This window comes from Prinia subflava, chromosome 1 (genome assembly GCF_021018805.1).
Source record: "Prinia subflava isolate CZ2003 ecotype Zambia chromosome 1, Cam_Psub_1.2, whole genome shotgun sequence".
In the NCBI taxonomy this organism is placed as follows: domain Eukaryota; kingdom Metazoa; phylum Chordata; class Aves; order Passeriformes; family Cisticolidae; genus Prinia; species Prinia subflava.
Genome location: NC_086247.1, coordinates 104,415,595 through 104,434,948, shown reverse-complemented (window position 1 = coordinate 104,434,948; position 19,354 = coordinate 104,415,595). Strand labels below are relative to the sequence as shown.

General features: G+C 41.3%; 1 protein-coding gene across 2 annotated transcripts in view; it reads right to left on the bottom strand.

Annotated features, from left to right (window-relative positions):
- FBXL2 (F-box and leucine rich repeat protein 2) overlaps positions 1-7,945 on the bottom strand; it is a 50,836-nt gene extending 42,891 nt beyond the window's left edge. The window contains exon 1 of one of the 2 annotated variants that reach the window (XM_063406198.1): positions 7,819-7,945. In XM_063406198.1, coding sequence (XP_063262268.1) covers positions 7,819-7,821 — 3 coding nt within the window. In that variant the 5' untranslated portion in view covers positions 7,822-7,945. Of the gene's footprint in view, positions 1-7,399; positions 7,693-7,818 lie in introns of those variants that run through there. The other variant, XM_063406188.1, reaches the window with a different exon arrangement.
- Between the last annotated feature and the right edge of the window lie 11,409 nt (positions 7,946-19,354).

Here is a 19,354-nt window from a genome sequence, read left to right as displayed (position 1 = left end):
ATATTGAAGACACAACAGCTGATGACACAGGAATGCTGCTTTCTGTATAATCAATAAAAATTATAGCACACCCAAGTGAACCTTGAAATGCAATCCCATCTTGAACCAAGCTTGTCTACAGGAGAGACAGACTGGCAAAATCTTCTATTTCAACACACAGACACTGTCTGCCCTTCGGGCTCTTGTTCCTATGCTCCAGCTGTTCACCCTGCTCAGGCTTTGCCTTTGTGCATTTTAAATTCCAGACTTCCTGGCCTGCTGTGGTTGCTAACACTTTCTTGCCTTTGGACACGCACTGCCAGGGCCCAGGGCATGGTCTTGAGTAGCCTTACAGCTTCCTCCTTTCTGCCAGATACCCCCTGGACCTTTTGCACTGGTCATTCCTTGGGGTATTTTCTCTTCTAATGCTGTGATGACAAACTGAACAAAAACAACCCCTTATACCCAATACTTCTGTTCTTACTGTGCTGGTCATCTCAAAGAGTTAAGGCTCACCTTCAGAGAAGATCAAATGCACCTGAGCACATCCCTCTGTTTTTCCTTAATGGCTTCCAATGACCTAAGGCTGCTTATAAGAGCCACAATGCTTTTAAAATTTCCCCAGAAGAAGAGCTGTTTAACATAATAAAACCTTCCAGGCAGAAGCAGCTGGCCACACTGCCCACTTTGCTGCTTGATTCTCTTCCAGAAGAGCCATCCTTCTTGTTTTGCCAGCACTGCTATTCATACCACATCATTCACATTTTACTGGAGGGCATCAGCCTGGCTCTGCAAGGCCCTGCTTTTCCTGGGTGACAGAACAAGGTCATTTGTGAACTTCAGAGCTGATGTCCACAGCTGCACAGCCCTTCCTCGAGGCCTCTGGCTGTTGTTCCCACTCAAGTGCATTCCAGTGCAGAGCAGGAGGTGCTTGGAGGTCGCCTTTCCTGCTGCCTCGAGAACACCAGCCCATCCTCAGTTGCTCAAACAGCTCTCATCACCTTTTCCTGTGTTTTTCAGAAGGGCAGTCACCTACTGGCAACAACATATTTGGAAATCAGCACTCAAGCCTTTTAAAGAGTAGTGGCTTCCCTCCTGCAAGCAGCCAGGGTATTGAGGTCCAACCTGACCTGTTAGCTGATACGCCCATACCCTAAAGCAAGACTCAGCCTTGCCTTCTACTAAGCCACCAAAGAGACAGCTGTTCTCTGACTCCAGTGGGATAGTTCCTATTCTTGCTTGTTAAAAAGGGGAAATCCAATGGTTTGCAGAAATAGTGATTGACCTCATTACTTGCAGGCCTAAAATTCTGTTGCAAGATAACATTTTATCAATACTTGCTGTCATGTAACTGGTGTTTGGTACCCAGCGTGGCAGAAAACATTATGTTCAATCCAATACTTCACTAAAAGAAAGAGGCATTACACTAGTATTGGCAAAAATGGTTTGCAAGCTCTGCTTTCCCTATGCTACTCTGAGATGGGAGGTACATGGAAGACTACCCCTTCATTAAGGTGCACCCAGCTCACATTTGTCTTACAAGGCATCATGTTCTAAGCACTACCAGAGATGGCAGAATGAACCTGAACCACAAGGAAAATAAACTACTCCTTCCCTAATCCTCCATGACTAGAGACTAGTTCAGATCAGGAAAGAAAAGGAAATAAAATAAAAATCCAACAACTACCATTTAAACACTAAGAAATTTGGGAAAAGCTGTTCATTGTATCCCCATATATTCTTTAAACAAACGCAGAGACAGCGGAAAAACAGGTTTGACGAAGTTTTATCCTCATCATCAGTTAGTCATTTACTGATTGGCAAATCTTTCCTTCAATTTGCTTTCTCTTAAAAAAAAATGATTCAATATTTCCTTTTTCAGATAATTATCTATTACTCGTCTTTTAAGATTATACCCTTCCAAACAGTACATAATGATGCATTTAGACATCATTCCCAAAAAACCTAAATTAAAATAAGGCATTTAATTAGCAGTCCAATCTATAAACTCCATTGAAGTGGAATGTGGGGAAACCCATATCATCATCTTTATGGGCTCAGAGAGCAACAGACCCATTAATTAATGGGAGAATGGCAGAAAACTAAAATCAGATGGACAAAGCAGTTGTTGCTTTGTACCATCACAAGGGTACAAAGTAGCCCCTCACAACCCTGATTACAGATCACAGAGATGCTGTATTTTTTGACCAGGTAAATGACAAATCCCTCTTTAAGCATCAAGCAGAGTCTCAAACAGAATTTGCAAAAGTCCAAGTACAAAACACCTAAGAAAGGTTATTTTCTCAAGCAACTTTGAGACGCTAAGCAGAAATACTGGAGAAGATTCTAAGGTAGTTTCCATCACAACATCCACAAGGACTGTACGCTTAAATTACGAACTGTGTAACCACAAAAACAATCCAGCCAGTGTCACATAATTTTGTAGAATCATGCTATAAATACACATTCTCAAAGGCACTCAGAACATGATATGTTTCTGAACAAAACTAGTCCAAGAGAAAATTTACTGTCCATTCATTTCAATGTAGCAATATTTGCTTAGGGATAGCCATGTAGTTTCAGTCATCCAAATTTAATCCACACCACAGATTCAGAGCCCTTAGGAGAACACCTATCAAAACTCCTCTGAATCCCCACTTCTGCATATAGCTGTTCTAACTGACATACATATGGCTAAGTTTTATTCCTAGTCTTCAATATCAGCACACAAACTAGCAGGCTGATGGCACGACAACAGAGACCTGAAATCCTCCTGGAGTTTTCACATGGAGATTCTTCTGCAAGTCCATTTCCCCAGGAGTTTGCACTGTTCTAATTTGAACTGACAGAGTCTCCCTCCAGTCACGCAATCCCATATCCAGAAAGGCAATTATTCTTATTGCACTTAGCTCAAATGTAAATGAAATCACAGCTTAAGTACTGACTGCATGGTTGAAGCAGTCAGAACCCTTGTTCTAAGCACCTGTGCAACAGACATTTTGAGTACTAATCCTCCCCCTCCATAACTGCTCTTCAAAAACACATTTGAGACATAAAAGATATGGCTTATTACAGGAATGGCTCTATAGTTTCTACAAAGCCATTTCAAAGCAGTGCTTGATCTGCCTCATAAACAAAATGCCAGAACTGAGGTTTTTCCTCGTGCTGAGCATGAAATCTTTACTATGAAGGGCAAATCTTCTCTGCAAGGCAAATCTCCGTAGCAAATGAACAAGAAAGAAAACAAAAACAAGAAAAAAAATCTGCTTTGTAGCTTCATATGCCATATATGTAGTGCATAATTAATAAAAGCTGCCATACATGCAATCCATTATTAATAAAAGCTTTCAATTATAAGAGACAAAATTAGGTACCTTTTCATGGTTAAGAGCAGTAATTACACTTGATTTCAAAGGAAATAGCATCATAGTAGCATTTCCAAAACGTCTTTTTCAAATTGTTTTTACCTTTCAAGCAAGGTAATAGGTTGAGATTTAGAACAGAAATTGGACATTCAGTATTTGCCAAAATGTATGTTTCTTGAATTCTGCAGAAATAAAATTATCTTGATACTTTTGTTCCAGAAGTAGTTCTGAAAATAGTCTATAATCTGCAAGCACACTTAGTCATTTTGCCCCTTAATATTTATATAACTATCACGTAACACCAAGCTATGATATGGAAATGCCTTTTTTCTGTGAAGCTCTGACCTCAATTTCAACCTCTGAAGATAGACAAACTTGACATACTGGTAGAGTTTCACTTTTATGCAGATTTGATTATGTCCTTGTCTTCTTGATTTAAATTCGCAGAATATACTGCGTAACCAGCTGAACAGCAATCAAATCCAATGAAAACCGAATTTACTGTTTCCTCCTGCCTACCAAGGAGAACACAAGGAAAACAATGGAATAGAAAAAAAAGAGTATAACAGGAATTAAGGCAAATATTTTGTGTGCTACAGCTTGATACCAAATATTGAGTACTTTCTTGTGGGCTACACAGCAGGAGTTCATAGTTCCAAACAGTCCTAAATGTGCAAGTCCAGAAAAGCGAAAATTTCCAGTCCCCTCTAGCAGTGGTTCCTCCAACACAAAGATAAAAACCCAGGGGAATCCCTCAAGAAATTGGCTGTATTTGATTTTGTCAGCTGAGGTATGCTTGTGTCAACTATTGCTGCATTTCCATTACCTCCCTGTAACCAACAAAAATTATTTCAATCCATTTAAACATTTAAATTCATACTGTAGTTTTGTTTGAATGGGTTTTGTTCTGTTTTGTAAAATATACATGGATTTTCAGACATTCACAATACAGTACATTTTTTAAAAAATTAGGCTGAGAAAAATGTTTGATCTTTAAAACCATTTGTTCTTCAGTCCCCAGAACAATTAGTTTAAGCTTTGAGAGACATGCAAGTAATTTCTTGATCCTGAAAAAAATGGAATTGACTGAGGAGATACCAGTATATATCTTTAAAAGAATGAGAATGTCCCACTTTGTATTAAAAGTTGTTTTGTAAAAGCTCAGGGAAACAGCTGGACTCAAGCCCTAGCAGATTCACATCAAGTCACCCAAAACACACAGGTTCATGAAAAATTTTAACAGTTCTTGCATTGTCCTAAAACACATGGAGGGGTTGAAACAAAACAAAACGGGAAAGCTGAAATCTATGGAAGATATGGATCGCCTTCCTGAAAAGATTATTAGAAAGAATGCAAGTGGATGTTGTGGCTATTTTCTAAACTAGCTTGAGGGAGAACTCCTTGGTGTCACAATTTCATCTGGTTTTGTCCTACTTAGCATATCCCACTTATGTGCATTTCTAATTCAATAGAAAGACTACCAGGATTACCAACTGATAACAATTTCCATGAAAATAATGCAGTTATTCTGACTTCCAATGACAAAACAGCTGAAGCACTGTCAATGTGTAGCCTTCTGCTGGGATTCAGATCAATATTTTCTCAGTGCTAAGACTAGTACTATTTTTCTACACCTGCCTAAAAATAGTTGCCATGCTTCACTGAAAACCTGACTTTTATTTTCAACTTTCCACATCTGTTAGCCCCATGTTATCCCTCATTTCAACTAGGATGACTACATATTCCAGTCTGTTGTCAAAATAAGCAAGCAGTAAACTAATAATCCTCCTGATTTTTAGGAACATTGATATTTTCTGTACTAAAAGGTCTGGTGCTAATTGCTCATAATTAATTCTATGAAGCTATGAAGAACTAAGAAGGAAAGAACAACTTGAATAGGACTAATCCTGTAAGACAGAGCAGTTCAAGTATAAGCATGCATTGAATAAAATACTTGAAAATTTTTTAAATTATAACAAAAATGGTGGTAACAGCTCAACAGTTGTCAAGTGCAACTAAGAAGCTACCCAATATAAGAATCTGCACACCAGATGGTACAATTTCTGAGATTTCCCCTGTGCAATTACAGCACCAATGCTGTTTTGCAGATTCTATGTCTGCTGAGTTTAGACTGCTTAAAGGTATCTCACTGGGAATGTCAAAATGGACCACAAAGAAAACCTTCATGCCTGGAGCTGGGAAAATATTTATTTACAGAATAATAGAATCACTGAGAATGAAAATCATCTCCAAGACTGATCCAGCCTATGTCCAAACACCACCATATGGTCAATTAAACCACAGCTCCAAGTGCCACATCTAGTAGTTTCCTGAACACCTCCAGGGATGGTGATTCCCACCTCCCTGGGAAGCCCATTCCAATGCTTAACAACCCTTCCAGTGAAGAAATTCTTCCTGATGTCCAACGTGAACCTCTCCTGGTGCAGTTTCTAAACATCTGGTTAATTGTTTTTCAGTCTGTAATCTACCTTAGAGTATGAGATAAACCCATTTTATTCAACTGATTTAAGATATCGCATCTTCTCTGATAGAATATGAATGTGAAGCAGAACATGTCACTAAGTAGCATCACAATCACTCCACCAATGCTACACCATCCACAACCTCATTCACTGAGGTTTATTCCTCCTTGTAGCAACAGACACAACCTAAAACCTTTGCAAAGCAAATCCAAACTGATTCTGCACAGAAGCATACTGCAATCATGCCCAATCTATCCATATTTTTATTCCACCTCACATTTTAGTTTTCAAGGTTGCTTTGCTTGGGTTCAGAACATGCAGGCTAGAATTGGGAAGGAACAGAAGGCAATATGCAGGGGAAAAAAGAGAGAGCGCATGAACAAACCTTCATGCAAAGGAAGAAAAGTTGCAGCACCACAGGAATACAGTTCTTCCCTTTGTGAGGCTGAGTGCTCCCTCCGCCTCCCCAGAACCTGATACAGAAAACCTACTATCACTACACACACGTAAATATACACATGAAGTGACTGTCTGCCTTAAAACACTGTGTACTTCTCCACGAGGGAAAGGCCAGCAACTGTGCCTTCTTGCTGCATCTATCATCATAACTATCACTGTGAAGCAGTAAGGCATCAGACAATTAAGCTGTAATTGCAAACAGGGCTCAAACCAATCATCTTTCCAAACATGCTATGCCCGTCCCTACACACTCCCCCTTAGATGCCTTGTCATCTTCCTTTCACAAACATCTGATGCATCTCTGCCCCGCCACCCGTGGCACACACGCACTGTGTCACATCCCCACATGCTCTCCCCACAGAGCGAACCACAGCCGCTCTTCCTCCTCCGCCGCCACCCTCCACACACATGTGCTCCGTGTCGTGCCGTCCCCACATACAGGTGAAACAAACCGTGTGCCCGCCACACTCACCCCAAAAATCTATTATAAATGCATCCACGCACACACATCACAACATCACAGCTATGCACGTTCTCACACACAAGCCACTGCTGCTCTGTACACACACCACACCATACCCTGTATCTGCTTCGTACATACAGGACTACAGATAATCCTTGCCACACCCATAGCATACATGCCTTTAAAAATATCCACAGATTATGCCACACCCAATATTCACTATATATACACACAGGCACAAGCCCATACCAGCGAGCAGCAGGCAGACACAACTACATACATACGATGTCATGTCCCTGCACACAATGTCACATCTCTGCTACAACACAAACACACCATACGCAAAGCCCAAATCACAGCAGATACACTCAGAGCCATAGCGTGACGCTCATGTCCTACTGTATATCTGCTATCTACACACATCGCAGGCCACACCCTGGCTCAAGGCACATGCCTAAGGATACAGCCCAGACCCAGCATCCCGTGCATCCACACGATGGGACCCCATCCCCGCCCTGTGCGCCGACACACGCCCTGGCTTTTCCTCTCCACTTTATAAGGGGGACTACACACCTCCATCATTCCCCAGGCACCTTACACACCCATATAAACACACCATCCCTCCTGTGTTATCCAGGCGGACAACACACCTGACCCGCGTCACACGCCAGGCAGAGCCCTGCCATGGCCGCTCCGGCGTTACCCGGGAGGAGGAGGAGGCGAGGCGCCCGCCACACCTCACCACAGACACGCAGGCATGTGCCACAGCGAGGGACAGCGCGGCCCCACCTGCCTTGGGCAGGCACGCAGACAGACAGAGGGGCAGACAGACACTCTCTCTCCCTTCGTCTACAGCGTGGGTGGGCGCAGCCCCGCGCCGGGCCGCACTCTCAGCCCCGCATCCGCACCGCCCGCGCCCCGCGCTGCCCTGCCCGCCACCCTCGCCTCGGGCTGAGCCGCCCGGCCGCGGGGCCGCTCCGCACGGCCCGGCCGGCACTCTCTCCCCGCCCCGGGCGGCCGGGCCAGCCCGCCGCGGCCGGGCGGCGGGGCCGTGCCGCGGGCTCCTCACCATGGCAGAGGCGCGGCGGCGGCGATCCCGGTTGTCCCGGCGACGAGGAGCCCCGAGGAGGGCGCCAGGTGCCCCCGCCGCCGCCGCTGCCGCCGGAGCCGGGGCGGGGCCGCCGCGCGCCCGCGTGACCGGCACCGCCCCTGCGCCGTGGGGCCGCGCCCCCCGCGCCGCCTCCCGGGCAGGGCGCCGGCGCCCGGCGGGAGCGGCCCTGAGGGCGGGACAGGGGCGCGGCCGCTGCGGCCCTGCCGGGGTCTGCGGGGGTGCCAGCGCAGGTGTGGCTGCACCCCGCGCTTCCCGTCTGCAGCCTGGCCTTGGATTTGTACTGGGCGCAATGATCTCCTGGAGACACAATCACGGAATCGTCGAGGCTGGAAGGCAGCTTAAAACTCATTAGGTCCAACCATCAAGCCAGCACTACCACTGGAACCCCTAAACCACTCAACGACATCACCCAGCGCCAGATCCAGACACCTCTTAGACACCTCCAGGGATGGGAACTCCACCACCACCCTGGGCAGCCTATTCCAACCACAATTAGTGTGCCTGACCACACTAATAGTGATTTTTTTTATTTTCTGATATCTAATCTAAATCTCCCTGGTCTCAGCTTCAGGCCACGACATCTGTTCGTGTCACTGCAAAGAGGTAGAAGGGGTCAGCTCCCACCTGGGTACAATCTCCCCTCAGGTAGCTGTGGAGAGCGATGACAAGTTCAGCCCAAGATGCCGCCTTGGCCACCGCGGAGGCTGCAACTCACAGCCACAACTGCAGACGACCAGGGAACGATAACATCCTAAATCACTACGGAAAAATCCACAAAAGCCGGTCTGTCAGCCAGCCAAGAGCTTTCAGGCAACGCATGCTGTCAGTAAGAGCACGGCTTGCTTCTGCAAACGCTCTCTGCGTAAAAACGCTGTCAAAGCCAAATACAACATTGTTAGTAGTGCACTTATGGGTCACATCTGTTCAGCAGTCACAGTACCCCGTGCAAAAGTGAGGAGTTGGGGAAAACTGTGAGGAAAAGATTGCCCCAGCAGGTATTGTTTTCTGTTGATTCAGTCCTTCAAGTTTCTAAGAATCAAAAGCGGTCACTGCAGAGTAACAAGAGTTTGCTCTTTGGAATGAGCTATGTTCATTCCTTTAAGGAATTAAACATTCTGGTTTGATTAACAGTAAAAAATAGTTTCTTACGAAAGTGTCCTTTCTCAGAACCCGCACGGAAATAGTTGGTATGTGCACATACCATTTGTTGGCACATCTCTGAATCTGCTGTCTTCTACTCCCCACATTTTGGAGAATGACCTGGTTGATACAGCTGATCTGGTTTGTATAGTGGGGAAGAAAGCCTCAGAAATGTGAAATATGTATAAACAATTTAGACATGTTCAGCTGAATTGCAGAAGGCCCAGACTAGCAGTTTCTAAATTCTATTGGTTCACATTAAAAAAAAAAAAAAAAAAAAAAAATTATTACCCCATGCATGATACATTTGCACTTTTTTTTTAATTTCACATGGCAAGTCTCTGGGCTGTATTATAGGGATAGTGACAAATTTCCCTATTACTACAGTAAAAGGAATGAAATCTAGGGAATTAGAATCAGTTCAAGCTGCAGCAAGCCAAAGGGAAAAAAAATCTTATTTTGCAAAAAGAAGGGGCATTACGAAACATCAGCCATCTTCCATGGTGAGGAATTCAGGATAGTTAGCTAAATTTGGATGTGTTTTTGCAAGAGATGCAAGACAGGAGGCAGATGTGTGAGTAGACTCTCCATTGCCTAACATCAGTTCTCATTTGATTGAAAACTGTCAGGAGTGAATGGTTGCAAAATAGATTTGAATCAATGTTTTATATATAAAAAGACTATACAAAAAAAGTTCCTTGTTTCATCCTACAAGAAGGAAAAGACAGCCATACATTTGCTGCCTATGTATTTATTTAGGATGTGAGAGACATAAATCCAGCCTTTTGGGTCTGGACCAACTAATGGTGTTATATCATTGCCCTACTGACTTTTTGGACTCCTTTTTGTCTATATTGTGGTATCACCTGAAACTTTAAGAAAATATTAATCAAAAAACCCCTGTGAGCTGAAACAGTCCGACAGGTGGGACAACCACAATATCACAGCTAGAAAGTAATTTATTTAAGAGTTTTAATTGAGGAATAAATTTATTTCCATTAGCTCACTAACTAGGGGATCCCCAATGGAACACCTGGGCAGAGGTACCCAAGCAGAGACACAGACACTGTTAAACTCGATCCATGCTAGAGGATCACTGGGCTGCTGTTCACTCAGGCTCATCAAGAGTTATTCCCAGCTGCAACATCAATTCAGCAATTTACAGTCCTCCTTGCCAGTTTTCTGCATTTAACCCATTCCTCCCAACACTGACAAAGTGGCACAGTGCATCCTCAGCCACCTCACTTCTAGATCATGAGCAGTATGTAACCTGCTGGCAGGCAGGGCAACCATTCAGAAGGACCTTTGCAAGATGCCAAAACGGGCTGATGGGAATCTCAGGACACTCAGCAAAGGCAAATGCCATAGATGCCTGCATCTATGATGAGGTATCCCTCTGCAAGAGCACAGGCTGGGGCAGCTCTGTAGGAAAGGACAGTGAGCTGAACATGAGTCAGAAGTCAGCTCCGGCAGCAACAAAAAACTGCACTAGCAAGGAAGTAGCTTGGAAGCTGGGAGAAATTATTATATCCATCTGTTCAATACCCATGAGACTGCATCTGAAGTGCTGTGAGCAGGTCTGGGGCCCCATCGTCAGAGAGATGTTGACAAAATGGAGAGAATCCAGTGTAAGAGCACTTTAGTGTTTGAAGGCTGCAGACTATGCCGAGCAAGGGGAGGTGTTGGTTTAATCTAGACCAGGTGGGATCTAGTTGCAAGCTTCTACTGCCTAAAATGGGGATTATAGAGAAGATGACTCTTTCTGGCTATGAAACCAGACTCTCCTTGAAGATGTTCTGTGAAAGACTAAGAGATAACAGTCAGAAGTGGCAAAAAGGGAAATTCCAACGGGATATAAGAGTGTTTGCAGCAATAAGAGTGCCTGTGCACCAGAACAGGGATCAGAGAGAGTGGTGACTCGGATGCCAGAGGTTTTCAGTACATGGCTGGACAAGGTCATGAGTAACCTGCACTTACTTACAGGACTTCCTGTAAGGAAGTCTTCTGAATGTCAACCAGACAGTATTTTCAGGCACACATAGATGATGTGCAAAAGCTTTGTGTTTAAGATGTTCCCATAACACCCATTTTTCCTAGTTTTGATAGGCCGAGGTTGGTCCTTCTTTTGTAGTCTCATTATTCTAGAAAAATTCAAAGTGGTGTTTTTAGACTCAGTTTCTAGATTTTAGACTCAGTGTTAGCGAGTCTTTGCAGCAGAAAATTACTTTATGCAAAAAAGAACAAAGATTCAACCAGACAAAGTCTTTGAACTTTCCCGCAGTCACTCAAATAATAATAATGAGCTGGCAAAGTTTGACAATTATCATGTGTGTGAGAGACTTCAATAAGCCGTGACGTCAGTCCTGCAGGTGTCTGTGTGGTTGGTTACCCTCACCTACTGATATAGTTCAGTAAGCACAAAACCAGAGGGCTGCATAGAGGTTCCTCTATATCTAGCTCCAGAATTTTCTGACCATGTACTTCTTCTAACATGGTACATTTAAATTGCATTTCAGAGCACACTTTCATTTGCCCTGCAGAAGGATCTCTGCTCAGGTGTTTTAAATTCAATTTCCAGTTTAAGTAAAAGGTGTTGAAATTTCTATCACATTTGCCCTTAGAAAGTATTTGTTTGGGAGAACTAGTTTGATAGAAGTTTGGAAAGTTAACTTGGGTTCCAGAGAAAGACATAGCACATATCTTTAGCTGCTGCTGCATATGTCTGTCAACAGTACACAGGGTACAGACATTTGGTAGCAGTTTGACCCTGTATGGTTTCCGCAGTAGCTTAGCATAGTTGGAGCTATGTTAAAAAAAAATGAAGCAAAATTAGAGGTATAAAAAGTCACTGTAGTAAGATTTGTGTGGTTGCAAATAGAAATAAAACTTAGGTTCACAAGCAGAGTGGTATATTATTGCATGCCCTAATGTTCTGTCTGTGTCATAATAAATGCCAATAAAACTTACTGTTTAATACTCCTTTGAATTAGTTCCCATTTGTTGCAGTCATGTGAATATATTAGGGTGGCAGAAGCAGTGATGCAATAGGATATCCTTTGCAAAGTACAATAAAACCCTTTGTTTATACACTGTACTGCAGTGCTTTTAGGGTTTTTTTTCTTTTTAATTTCAAGACATTTATAAACCACTCACTAAAGGATACAAATGTACCTCTTAAAGATATTTTGCAAAAGCTTTCTTTCTTGAGCTTTGTATTTTGGGGGAATGCATGTATATTTATTTGCATAAAAGTGCCAGAAAAAAACTCAACTTGTTGCACTCAAATTATTCATAAAATTTAGCAGACATAACATTTGAATTTAGATTATGTGTGTCATAGTTCCCAACAACTGCGCTGTTTGAAAATTATGTTTGATAAACCATTCTAGGCTGTAAATCGTATCTTGGAATTTTCCAATAATGTTAGTTTGCAACTGTGAAATAGAAGCGTTTTAATGTAGTTAGTTGATGGTCACCTAAACAAAAAATCCTTGCATCCTGTTTTGTCTCAGGAGGTAGAAACCTGAATGGAGTTTTATTGGATAAAATCAAAGGAGAAGAAAAATACTAGAATTTTAAATGAAGAATGAAAATTATTGTGGTGAAATGCCTGGGGAAGATGTCTATTTTCTCTAAACTTTGAAAACATTCTGTTGCTTTAACAGAAGAGATACTTCATGCCTCTGCCATTTCCATTATTGTATATTTCTTATTTCTTAAATTTGAAGAATGTTCTTGGTTCTTTGAAAAAGCAAACATTGTGAAACCCTGAACTCCTTGGATTAGACTTAAATGCAGAGATATCCTTCTCATCTGGCTCACCAACAAAAGGTTGGAGCACAGGAAAGAACACAGTTGAAGAGACAGCAAAGGTACCTAAGTTATACAGTCATTACTCCTTTTGGTAATGATGCTTTTCCAAATTACCACTTGGAACTTCATGCCCGAGGTTTTTCTTTTATTGGCATTCCGTTGCTCCAATGCACAGTTTTGGACACAGCTGAGTTTTAAGCATCCAAATTAGCTGCTTAGGCTAGAAGAACTTATTGTTTTTATAGTGACCTGTGAAAAGTGAAGAATCCATGTGTTCCCTATTGACTGTATAGGGAGCCTGGAATTAGATGGCTCAAGATGCAAACACAATTATATGTACAAAGTGGAGCATAAATATGAATGCTGTCAAGATGTTTAGTGTTTAGTGTAATGGACCCTGGGTGGGACCACTGCATACAGAAACAGTGGGATGCCCATTTAGATGTCCATATGGAAATGATGGACAGGGTAAGATTTTTTGAATTTTTTTCTTTTCATGGAGTTTCAGAAGGGTACATTTCCACGGAAAACTTCAGTGTACTTCTGTTGTTGGCACTGTTAGTTCTCATATTATCTGATGGAGCATTTTGTTCCCAAATGCTCAGGAACAGTTTTTGTTTCTATTCTAAATCAAGATAAACTGAAGCACAGCCCGGTATGACCCCTGTTCAATGTCATACAGCTGGGCAGAGGCAGTGTTAGAACTAGAAGGAAGGCGTTACTGAACGTGGCATGAACACTTCTAGTGTGAAACATGGCCTGCCTGAATGTCTTCCCAAAATTAAATGAACATTTGCAACCTCATCTCCAGTCCTCCACACTCCCATTACTAAGTAAAGTACTTGCTACTTTGATTTCACAAGGGCTATCAATGGTAGCAAGTACTGCTCTGGATAGCAAGGCTTTGCAGATGGATCCCTAAATTGCCTTCTGTGGAATAAAAACGAGAACAAGGATTTTGAGGGAGGTTGAAACAACTGCTTAACCTATCACTAATGGTTAATTGGAAATTTGTACCATATCAAAAAAAGTGTGCAATAATATAGAGGAACATGCAAAATTAGGGCCAGGACCATATTTCTAAAGAATTTCCATAATTTCTACATTTTTATGTAGGAAATATCTCTTAAATATTTGATACATAAGAGATAAAAATAGCTTTCAGTTTGGTTTACATGAAACGGTGACAAAATCCTAACAGCAACACTGCAGCTATGTGTTGTAATGAGCACATTCGTGAAGAGAATAATAAATTATGAAGGGTGAATCACGCTTAGTTCATATTGACTATGTTATTTAGACAATATAGGGAACCATAAAAACATATTTTTGTGTCCCTTTGTTACCAGAAAAATAAAGGCACACCAAAAGAATACAAAATTTGTCAGTTTCTTTCCTCAACAGTCACAGAATTAAATTAATCTGCATTCTAATTCTACTGGCATTCATGAAACTAGTTCAGGAATTCATACTCTGCAATTCAATTATATTTTTTTTCTTTTGATTGTACTTTATTTGGAAAATAGAAAAATATGATGCTGTCTTTATCTTCTGGAGAAAGACCGCTTTGCACGAATAGAGATTTTCCAGAATTACTTCAAATAACACAGTGTACCTCATACAGAGAACACGTTTCACATATACAGAATGGAACAATTAATTACTCTAGGGGAAAGGTCCCAACTTCAGTAAGTCCATTGGAAAAATGACACTGACATCAGTGGGTCAAGGTTTGGCATTGTTTAGGATTTCCTTGGAAATCCATGAACATTTTACATCCTGTGCTAAGTGGCAGAAAAGTATTTATGTTGTGTGTGGAGGAACCCTGATCCCTTGAGTAATTGCTGTTGGTCCCATCTGACATAGGTGCGATGTCCCTTGACTGGGAGAAGGCAAACAGATTTTCCCCAAGTTGTTCCTTGTAGAGCCTGAACATCACCTGCCTCTGGGGAAAATGTAAGTGACATCTAGGGACAGCACAGATGTTGAGTGCCAGGTCTGACATTCAACTGCAGTGTCTCCTTTCTTATGCTGATTATTGTGTTATTTAATGTCACTTGCTGGAGTGTGCCTTACTTCCTGTGTTGTTCATGTATAGGATTATTATGAAGCCTGTGCATTTGTTGCATCTGTTGTGTATATTTTCTGCAGCAGATTGATTTGCCTTACATGCTTTCACTTCCTGCCAGTCACAGTCTCACTAACAAGGAAGGCAGGAAGCAGCCAGAAAAAAAGCAGGCTTGGGATCTCTGAAACTGTGTGGAGAAGAGTCAGAATTTGGAGGAGAGCGAGGATGGATGAAAAACAGATGTTTTACAGCAGGGTGAAGCAATAGCAGATTTCAGGCAGAAAAAGTTATCATTGTTAAAAGTGTGAGTTTGATGCTAAGCTATTAATACCAATAATGTATAGTGTGACTTTGTGTAGTCCAATCTTCTCTTCCGAGAAAAAGTATCAATCCTAAAGTGGCGGCAAACAAGGTCATCTTACGCAAGGAAGGTAGAAATAAAGCTTTTTACATACCAATTAAATTACTTGGCTTGAAAATACTTATTTTACAACATTCTGCAGCATTATTATTTCTTCCTGATGTTTTCCCTCTCATTTTATGTGGTTGCACTGGAATTATCCGTGGTCATCCTTCTGCTGTATTCCTGGCATTTACAGACTACAGCAGCAGAACAGGGTTGAGGCATGGATTTGGGAGATAGGGTGCAGGAAGAAAAAAAATCAAATGGAAACACCAGATGTCTCTACATTTCCCAAGAGTCAGCTCTATAGAGGTTATTAATTGGGAAGAAAGGCATGGGTTTGGACTAGCCTTAAAATTTTTCAGAGTGCAACCCAGCATTCTTCTGAGTGCAGAATGTCAGACAGGGTAAAATCAAGACATAGGAGGTAACTAAAGTTGCCTTTGCCAGCAGCTGTTTTTCTGAACAGGACACATAATGATTTAGTGTTACAGAATCACAGAGTAATTCAGCTTGGAGGGGATCTCAGGCAGTCATCCTGCCTGACTTGCTGCTCAGAATGGGATTGGCTCTGAGATCAGAGCAGGTGGCTTGGGACTTTAGCCAGTTTGGTTTTTAAAACCTCCTATGATAGAGATGACACAGTCTTTCTAGGTAACATGTTCCACTCCTTGATTATCCTAATAGAGAAAAAGGTTTTCCTAATATCTGGTAAAAGCCTGCTTTTTATCTTGTAACTGTTGTCTCATGTGCTTCCATTCTGTACCACTGTATGAAGAGCCTTCTCAGCAGCCTCCCAACAGGTATTGGCAATCTTCTATTAGGTCCAAATTCTTCTCTCCTCCAGGCTTAACAGGCTGGGGTCCCTCAGCCTTTTCCCACAGGACAAGCACTCCAACTCTCTCTAACCATTTTGGTGGCTTTTTGCTGAGCTTACTCCAATTTGTCTTGTATTGGGGGTCAAAAACTTTATGCAGTACTCCAGGTCTGGTCTAATAAGTGCTGACCAGGGGCAGATAATAACTGCTCTGAAATTACTGGATGTTTTCCTGTTAATATAGGCTATGATGCAGTTGTCCTTCTTTGTTGCTGGCTGATGACCTTGCGAACCCCCAGAACAAGAGAGCTGTGACCCAGATGAGGGGATGCTACTTTGTTCTGGCTTCACCTCTTCCACCTACCTCTTTTGTTGTTTGGTCTTGGAGCCTGAAGGTTCCAGCTGTCCTGCAGATGGATGAATCAAAAGAAGTTTCTTCTCAGAAAAGGTAAGGATAGTCTACGGCTGCAGATATTGCCAGATGAGCTGCAGCCTTTGTGTAATGGATGCCATGGAAGTGTTGCATGTGCTGGTTCTACAAACACAGTGTCAGTGTTCCCTTTGTAATAAATGGAGACAGACAGGTTCCTTGTTCACTGAGGCAGGAGTGAGGCACTGACAGTCTTAATTTTTCTTAGCAACCCCTTTGCTCCCACCATTTTATTTTCCTCAGCTGATCAAAAGTCTGAAAATCTTAATTTCACACCCTTGTTTCAAATCTGAGATCACTAACAAACAAACATCAGTTCCAGTTGCTTTACCAATTTTTTTAAATTTTGTAGACATACTTGTTTTTCTTTGCTTGTCTTTTTACCCTTTCCAGATGAAAATGACACTTGGCAGCAAGAATGGTCAAGCTACAGAAATGAAATAGGAAATGATACTGAGAAACAAGAAATTTGTGTGAGCATATTTGTTGAGAATTAGGCTTTGGGTGGGTGGAATGTGCCTATCACAAAGGTTCTGTGGTAAAATTTACTGGAGCATAACATGGAGGATTTGAAAGACATGGATAAGCCAAACCAACATATGCCTTTGCACTGCTTAGAGTGACATTTACAACACAGGGTGGTAAACCAACCTCATTTCAAAACCTCATTTCATTTCAATTTCAATTCTCCAGGCACCATGTAGATCAATGGGAAATGAAGCCTGTGCTCAGAAAAAGGCCAGAAGAGAAACTAGTACAGCTTGATGGACTTCCCAGCACTGCACTGGGGTCATGACAGGAATGAACAATGAAGGAAAAGCTGAAAGTCAATGTACTTAAAGATCAGAGAGAGAAGAGCAGTGCAATTGCCTTCAGATCCCATGGTAAATATTTTCATCTACCAAAAAGATATTTCTCTGTAATATTACATTGAAAACAATGAGTTATTGTGATGACAATATCATTTATTAAAGTTATTTCCTGTCAAAACCAAGGTGTTTTCTGACAATTTTATAGTAACCAAAGAATAAGTCAGCTCTTGTGTAGAACTTAGCTTAGTCAGATACCAGAATATACCATACTTCAGCTCACACCAGGTGTGGTCACAGATAGATGTAGCTGTAATGTATTTTCATTGAATTTCACCAATTTAGGCTCACATGTAGCATTCACAGTAGCTGTTTAATTAAATGTTACTAAAACAACTTATTTATGCCACAAGTTAATACCATGCATTCATATTCTCAGAGATGCCATTAAATTTAACAGTTGTTATTTTCTCTGTAGTAATACAGACAGTCCAAACATCTGCTACAAATCATACATCAAATTACCTAAACCTGTCATTCAAATAACTCTTTCAACTTCTACAAACCAAACTGTTGTAATCTGTGCTCAGTTTGGGGGCAGGTGTACTTGCCCGTAAGATTGCATGTATAGCAGCTGTGCATAGACATTTAGCTGAAAGTTTTAAAACAGGAAAAACTACAAAAGAAGGTATTGAGACCTCTGAAATTTGGAAATCAGACTGGTAGTTGGTAACTGAGTAAGTGGTGACTTATGAGTCAACTTTCTGACTCCTCCTGCTCATTGATAGAAAATGGTTTGTTGCTGGTGTTTCCATAGACATAATTTGTAGTCAGTTCCAAAGTGCAGAAGAACCTACGTGCACACAAAGAGAGTTTATTTTACAATGATAAACAAAGTGAACAGCCACTTCAGACTGGTGATTATATAGCATCGTAGAGCAGGAAGATAAAACTTTGGCTTCCTAGCACCACTATTTGCTTTCAGAACCACCAATTTCTTTCTCACTTTCACGCTTTCCAATCTCCCAAAATGTATTTTTAAATTACACAGCTTAAGTGCATGTAATGCTTTTCGCCCAGAACAATGCCAAAGTGCCATACAGACCTGGCATTGTATTAGGGAAGCTTCACAACAAATGCATGTTTCTGTATTAGCACTCTCTAGGAAAAGGACCCTGCATACATGACAGAAAGTATGGCAAGAAGAGGAGATCACATATGATATTCACATGATATTAATTGTTAGATCAAGAGTGAAGACTAATGTACAACTTTCAATACTGTCTGTATTCACTTTCCTTTTAATAGTTCAAGCATATTAAAGACATGTTAGCTAAGGTTTCTTGATTTGTAGGATAATCAGTAGATATTCCTTAGGATTTTCTAAGTTAAGGGAGAAAACTAAGTAAAAACCATGAAATGTATTATAAAAAAAGAGATAAATTTGTCATTCTGTATTTAATCTTACTATATAAATTGGGTTTTCATTTGCATGTCACTTCTTTTGGTTTTTTGACAAGTCCCCTTTTCCTGTAGAGGGCAAAAAGGTACAGATTTTATGATGATTGTTTTTAAGGGAAATTAATATTGAATACTGTTTGTTTTGCATTTAGTATCTAAAACATTGTCATAAGGTGTACAGCAATTTTAAAAACGTGTGATATTACAAACCATATGATATTACATATAGCTAAGGATTGCATTTTTTAAGTGTTACCTATATTTACCATAATAAGTTATAAACCTTGCCCTTGATAAGACCTCTGGGATATAAGCCAGCTGAACCTTGCAGCCATTTATTGTCTCTACAGGAGATTTAATAAAAATTCTGCATAAAAGCCTTTCAATTTCAGGGAATTTCAGTTCTAACTTTGACCCTAGTGTTTCAGCAAGGTCTAAACCAGGCTGAATATCTATCTCCATAATTACGATATTACAGATGCAGGTCTATACCCTTGAAAAGATGTGAGACTCTTTCTTCTTTGCTTGTATCTCAGATCACCAAACTTTTCAT